We start from the raw sequence: 7,500 nt of genomic DNA, 5'->3' as shown, positions 1-7,500 counted from the left end.
ACATGGGGCTCTTGTTACATGACGACTGCGGCCGAACGTGACGTACGCGAGTTAGTTTGCTGTGCATTCAGGCAAGGCGGAGTCGTGAAGACGACGGCGGCTAGCAATGGTAGAAATAATTTAACTTTGAGCAAAACGCTGCGTTCATCTATTATTCACTCACCGAATCTGTATTGCGGATAATGTTGAAGTTGTTTAGGGTTTCTATTATCCTCCTCCTCTTCCTTCCCGCAATGCTGTTCTGACTGCGTACAGAACAGGCCATGCGTTTACTTTTTAATGTGTGCGTACAGTTGTTACCGTTATGCAAATCCGGTGCGAAGTGTGCACGAAACATAATTTTTCCATTTTGCGTACGCGCTTCGAACGCTATGTGCTCGCTCGTCCGCCATCCATCGAGCCTACAGGCATTTTTCTCAACCGATCCTCCATTTTTTGCAAGCGCGTTTCCGAGTGAGGAATATAATTTCATAGGCGGCTTTCGAAGCATGGGTTCGTTAGGAAATTAAATTGCGCTCAATAATTAGGCTTCATTTTAAATGTCACCATTCTTAATACCTGCCGCTGCGGCGGGGGTGTCAGTTAAGTAACGTGGCGCGGCATTTCGAGCGCGGATGTAATCTGCGTGGGAAGCTGTGTGGCAAGCGCAAAATCCCCCCCCTCCGTCATGTCTCGTTCTACCGAATCGTTATCCGAGCAAAGTGTGTTTTTTGTTGTTGTTCGCAGCGTGTTTGTTCTGCGAGCATTCTACGATTTCGCGCGCGCGCTGCAATTACATTACCTCTTCATCCGCCTCGATGACGTCACGTCGTTCCTGCATGTGTGGCATTTCGTCACCAGGCGGCCGTGACACGGGCTAATCCGGGATTGGGAAGCCAGTCCGCGCTTCGTGAGGCTTCTCCGGCAGGCATCGCACGATGGGCGGCGATGCGATCGCGCTGGCCGCCCGCCGCCGCGTGCGCGCTGTCAGCGTATCAGCGCACCGGAAGGCTAAGATGCTGTCCCGATTTATGCTAAGAACATAATAGCATTAGCGCGTCTCCTCGGAGGAAAGTTCGGAGTTTCGTTCGCGTTCGGAGAAAACTCGCGCGGGAAACTCATTAGACGCCCGTCTCTGGTTCCCTTGTTAGCGAAGACAGCCGAGGAGATTTTGTTATCGAATTCGTTTAATCGCGTCCACGGTGGTGTAGATAGCGCGTGCAGACGTTGACACGCATATGCCGAGTAATGGCGGTAAATGGAGGGCTTATCCGCGCCACTATTATTTCACTGCGCGCATTAATCCCGGCAGGGCGTGCGAAAATATGCGGTGCTCAGTATGATACTTACAATAAACCAACAGAGCGTCACATATTAAATGCGATGTCAAGACATAATAACTTTAATCGACATCCGGATAACACTGTCGACGCTGGCATAGCATCGTGGGCAAATTTCGCCGGGTCTTATAGAGGGTTGACATAAGTGTACCTTGTGATCGCTAATGGGCGTTTCATCGACCGATTTTTATTCCGATACGCGGTAAGCGCATTTTTTCTAGCACGATTTTGACTCGATAACCGCTTTCAATTTCCAGCAGCCGAGCAGGAACTGCTGAGCCGTCGCGCGATTATCTTCCGTGATTAGCGTAACCGTCGGCACGGAAATTATGTCTCGGACTTCGTAATTATCCGTCAGTAGTTACCGCCACTATAGACGTTCGGGCGGCCCACTCAGCCGCCCCACCTTAAAAAGACCCGAGAAAGAAAGAGGCTGAGCCCCTCGCGCAAGAACAACTTTTGCTAATTCCGGATCGGCGTTTTCTTCGTGTTCGGTGTGCGGTTCCGCTCAGATCCGTGCCTTATGCCGCCGCTGCGCTGTAACCTGTAAGTCTGGCATTCCGCTCGGTTTCATTAATATCAGCTTTGCGGCTAATTCATTGGTCTCCGGTAACAACGCTCGACGCTCAGCCAAGTCTTGTCGAAAAGCGACTCGGTCGCTCGACTGTACGCGCACGGTCTCTGTGTGCGTCGTGTGGACATGCCAACGACTATGAATGGGTGACGATATATGAATATGACCAGGAGCGTATAATGACAAATATATTTGTCATTATACGCTCCTGATATAACGTATAATTCACATGAATGTATTATTAAATTTCATCCATACGTGATGATAGTGTGTCTTCTAAGCAAACGAAATATATATATATATATATATAATATGTGTGTGTGTGTGTGTGTGTGTCGTGTGTGCTGGATGTGTGTGTATGTGTGTGTGGTATGTGTGTGTGTGTGTGATGTGTGTGTGTGGGTGTGTGTTGTTGTGTGTGTGTGTGTGGTGTGTGTGTGTGTGTGTTGCGTTGTGTTGTGTGAGCTGCTTACTGGCTATGTTGACGAAGCTGCTGTGAGATTACGTCCGGTATTGCGCTGGCTCGTAAAAGCGCGTTACGCTGATTAGTCAGACATAATGTTGATTACGATCGTCTGCTACGGTATTATCTCGGCACGTCTACAACAGTCGTACGTACGTACCTACGTGCATATACCCACGCACATATCTATACGAAATTGATGAGAAAATGCTGCAGTGGTTGAGCGTGTTATATACCGTGGCGATATCAGCGGTGATTCACCTAGACGCTTAGTACACGCAATCTGCTTGCATCTGTGACATGTTCAGCAAGCAGCTATGACGAGTATGAGATGTGCGCCTGGCTATCGCAACATTTGTCATAGATTCGTAAACTCTACGAGGAATATAGTGATAGCTGTATGGACCGTCTTTGACATACGTAGCTTGTAATCTGATTGAGCGCCTATAGGCAATTGATGAGGCAAGGCGATTCAAATTTGATCGCCTTATTCTTACATTCATCGCTCACTTCACTATTATCGTTCATAGCCTGTTTATTCCTTCATAGCCTGTCGCTTATTTTTTTGCACAGCAGTCTGATCTGCATATAAACATTTAGGGTAAACATTGGGGAAATTATAATCGCTGCTCGAAGCATATAGTAAACTAGCTGATACTATATTTACATGTTAGGCGTTAGTCGAATTAGGTAAAATTCGCATCGGATACCACGTAAACAATTAGCATATTCTAAACACGTTCCAAAATTGCACTTATTCTCATTAACTATACTAACTATTTGCCTAACTGACCAGCGCGCAGTATAGTCAGGTCCCTTAGCTTCATGATCGTTACAGAGCTAACAAAAGCATCAGAAGCTTCGGCAGCAGTTGTAGCCTACTAATAAATAATTAGAGGGGGTGCCCATGTAGAGATATGTTCTTAGAAGTGCAATTCAGGAATAATTAAATGTTTGAACGCGCGCTGTACGTGGCCGATTCATAATACAGCTGCTGTTAACCCCCCCCCGCGTGCGGCATACGTGATTGCGGCTATAGGCGGCATGAAAGTGTATTAACTCTCATATCTCGCAAACGAATTGAGCTACATTTCTAGAAATCTAGATACATATAAACACATGTTTTAGTCCCGTGAATTTGGAGTTTATTGAACCACGAATAGTTTAATTAATTACCAAACATATACGCACGGTATCGCCCAGAGTTACATTTTCTAAAATTCTAGATACATATAAACACATGCATTAGCTATTGTTTCTGTAAATTTTGAGTTTGTTAAAGCACGAATAGTTTAATTAATATACGCACGGTATCGCCCGTAGACTAATATATACGCGCGGCTATGGCCCGTAGGATAGTGTACCAACTCTAATATCTCGCGAAGGATTTGAGTTACATTTTCTACAATTTTAGATACATATAAACACATGTTTTAGCTATGGTCTCTGTGAATTTTGAGTTTGTTAAAGCAAGAATAGTTTAATTAATTACCAAACATATACGTACAGTATTGCTCATAAGCTAAGATATACGCGCGGCTATGGCCCGTAGGATAGTGTACTAACTCTAATATCTCGCGAAGAATTTGAGTTACATTTCTAAAATTATAGATACCTATAAACACATGGCTTAGCTATGGTCTCTGCGAATTTTGAGTTTGTTAAAGTACGAATAGTTTAATTAATTACCAAACATATACGCACGGTATCGCTCATAGGCTAATATATACGGCCACATTGAAAATGCGTGTTTAAAAAAGAAACGAGACGGTGGACGGCCAGGTAGAAACATACAAGTGCAGTCTGTATACGCGGTGCAGGATGACGGTTACTCAAAGGAGCCCATTTTACACCATTCGAATTTGGGTACAGTTAAGCACAGCTCACCCATCTATGTACATCCCAGGATTGAGGAAGAGAATTTCAGTATGGAGCTGGATACGGGAACGTCAGTGTCGATCATCTCGGAGAGGGACTATAGAAACTCCCAGGAACTGATAGTGTTAACCTCGAGAAATCAGGTAACATCTTGCGCGCATATTCCGGTCATCAAATTAAATCAATCGGGAAGCTACATGTTACTGTTCAACTAAATAGACAGGAGGAGAAGTTGGACTTGCTAGTTGTACCTACAGATGACCCAAGGTTGTTTTGTAGGGACTGGCTGGCCAACCTGCGCATGAATTGGCAAAAAGTCAAGTCGCTCAAGGCACTATCGACCAATAGCTCCAAGACACTGGAATCGTTATTGGAGGAACACAAGGTAATATTCCAGCCCGGAATTGGAAAACTGAAAAACATCCAGGGTTCCCTCACTTTGGAAAATGATGTGAAGCCTCGATTTCACAAAGCTAGGACAGTGCCTTACGCGTTGAAGTCCAAGATCGAAGACGGGTTACAAAACCTACAGCAAGAAGGTATAATCGAACCAGTCGAACACAGTAAATGGGCCACACCCATCGTACCGGCAGTAAAAAAACGGACAAATCCGCATTTGTGGAGACTACCGCATGACACTGAACCCAGTTATGTGTGTAGATAAGTATCCCCTACCGAGAATAAAAGACATCTTTGCTAGTTTGGCGGGTGGACAAAAATTATCCAAGATTGACCTAACCCAGGCATATCACCAGATGAAAATGGACGGGCAGTCGAAGAACATGCTGGTTATGAACACGCACAAGGGATTGTTTTGTTACAACCGCCTGGTTTTTGGTGTGTCAAGTGCATCTTCACAGTGGCAGAGAGCGATTGACCAGGTCCTACAGAACGTTTCATTCACACAATGTATGCTAGATGACATCATTGTTGTCCGGTTGTTCGGATGATAAACACTTGAGCAACCTGAAGATGGTGTTTGAACGGTTGGAGTCATACGGACTCAAGGCAAACTTGGATAAGTGTGAATTTTTCCAAGACAGAATTAGTTACTGTGGACACGAAAAAGATGCACAAGGATCGCACAAGTCTTCCGAGAAGCTCCGAGCGGTGAGGGATACAAGGAGGCCCTAGAGCGGGACAGAGGTTCGTGCTTTTCTCGGTCTCGTGAATTATTACCACCATTTCTTAGAGAACTTGTCGACGGTTGCGGCACCATTGCATGATCTGTTGCATGACGACAAACAGTGGGAATGGACCCCTCTGTGTGAAATGTCATTTCAGCAAATCAAGGACATGATATGCTCTGAAAAGGTACTGTGTCACTTTGATCCGTCACTACGAATGAAGGTAGCGTGCGATGCATCACCATATGGCATTGAATGTGTACTCACGCACGTGTGTCCCGACAACACAGAGAGACCAATAGCGTTTGCGACGCAAACGTTAAACAAAGCCGAGAAAGGGTACTCCCAAATAAACAAGGAAGCTTTGGCCTTGTATTGGGGTGTTCGGAAGTTCAACACGTACCTGTACGGACATAGGTTCACGCTTGTAACGGACCACAAGCCATTACTCGGTATATTCAACCCGTCCAAAGCCCTACCCGTCATGACAGCTGTAAGACTGCAGAGGTATGCGGTGTTTTTGTCCAGTTACCAGTACGACATTGAGTACAAAAGCTCCAAGAAGCATTTGAATGCTGACGCGCTCTTGCGGCTTCCACTGGCGGAAGTGGATACGTTCGAAGGAGACAGTGACCCAGTTGACATTTTCTATACCACACATTGGGAGGGCATTCCAGTGTCGTGTGAGAAAATCTGTACAGAAACGAGACGTAATCCAGTTTTGTCACAAGTGTTGGATTTTGTCGTGAGCAGACATTTTCCTGATCAAAAGAACAGCAATACGCACTTGGCAAATTTTTTGGCACGCAAGGACGAGCTTAATGTGCATCAAGGGTGCCTTATGTGGGGAAACCGGGTGATTGTCACTGAATCGCTGCGATCCAGAGTTCTGGACGAGATACATTCAGGGCATGTTGGCATTGTCAAGATGAAAATGCTAACGCGCTTCTATGTGTGGTGGCCACACAATGACAGAGACATTTAGACAATGTGCAAAGCATGTAGGGGGTGGGTCTCAAGGCAGAACACACCGCCAGCTTCACCTGTTTGCTTGGAGCACCTTGGTATCGGTTACATATCGATTTTGCAGGCCCGTTTAAAGGAGCGATGTTTCTGATAGTCGTGGATGCCTATTCGAAGTGGCCGGAAGTATTCCATATGCAGAGTACGACTAGCACAGCCACAATCAACCAATTGAAAACCTTCTTTGCACGTCAGGGGATTCCAGTTGAGCTTGTCTCGGACAATAGTCCTCAATTTCGTTCAGAAAAGTTCAAGCAGTTCACGACGGCTAACGCAATTTGTCATACGACGTCGGCGCAATTTCATCCGAGAACAAATGGCCTGGCAGAGCGGTTTGTCCAAACGTTCAAACGTGCCATGAATGCAGCACAAGGCAGTTCTGTAAACCAGAGGCTGAACAATGCAAATATCGCATCACACCACATGCGACGACAAATGAATCGCCATCCATGCTGCTGTATGGACGCAACATACGAACACGTTTAGATATGTTGAAGCCGAATCTGGCACAAACAGTCCAACGTAAGCAGATGAGCATGAACACTCGAGATTCTGGTGTTTGACGGCTGGAAGTGGGACAGACGGTGATTACACTTAATTATCGTATCGGTGGAAACAAGTGGGTGCACGGGCAGATTCATTCCCAGACAGGCCCACTATCGTACAAGGTCGACGTCGATGGTACTTTGTGGAGAAGACATCTGGATCAGTTAACATCGGCGGACATTAGTTCAGCAGCACCGCAGAACAGTACCATCCCGGAAATGTCAACTCCAGCGTTCATCTCTGGTGGTAGTCGAAACGCTGGTATGGGGGAGAGTGAGGCCAGTAATAAGAAGGCGACTCCAGCAGTGAGCAGCCCGGAGAAGACTCCAGCAGTGAGCAGCCCGGAGAAAACTCTAACGAGTTTTAGAACACCACCAGTGACTGCAGTCCTGTGGCAGCAGTCCGTCGGAATCCGGCGAGAATCCGGAAGGCTCCAGATCGGCTGAATATGTGACTTTGTAACAATGTTGATTTTCCGTTAATGAGAGTCACTGGTGTTAGGGTAGAGCAACATAGACAGAGACGGTTAAACTATGGATAGCTTTACAAAACTTTTATTCTCAGTCAAGA

At 46.0% G+C, this 7,500-nt stretch overlaps 1 protein-coding gene across 1 annotated transcript; it reads left to right on the top strand.

The window, feature by feature from the left end:
• The first annotated feature begins 5,206 nt into the window (after window positions 1-5,206).
• On the top strand, window positions 5,207-7,376 carry LOC106804796. The gene is made up of 4 exons (XM_014806143.1): window positions 5,207-5,344; window positions 5,519-6,044; window positions 6,452-6,736; window positions 6,958-7,376. The coding sequence occupies exons 1-4, from the start codon at window positions 5,207-5,209 to the stop codon at window positions 7,374-7,376; spliced, it is 1,368 nt and encodes a 455-aa protein (XP_014661629.1).
• The last annotated feature ends 124 nt before the right edge of the window (window positions 7,377-7,500 follow it).

Source organism: Priapulus caudatus, unplaced genomic scaffold (genome assembly GCF_000485595.1).
Source record: "Priapulus caudatus unplaced genomic scaffold, Priapulus_caudatus-5.0.1 Scaffold88, whole genome shotgun sequence".
Taxonomy (NCBI): Eukaryota; Metazoa; Priapulida; class Priapulimorpha; order Priapulimorphida; family Priapulidae; genus Priapulus; species Priapulus caudatus.
The sequence above is the reverse complement of the archived record's forward strand: the minus strand, read 5'-3'. Positions and strand labels throughout refer to the sequence as shown.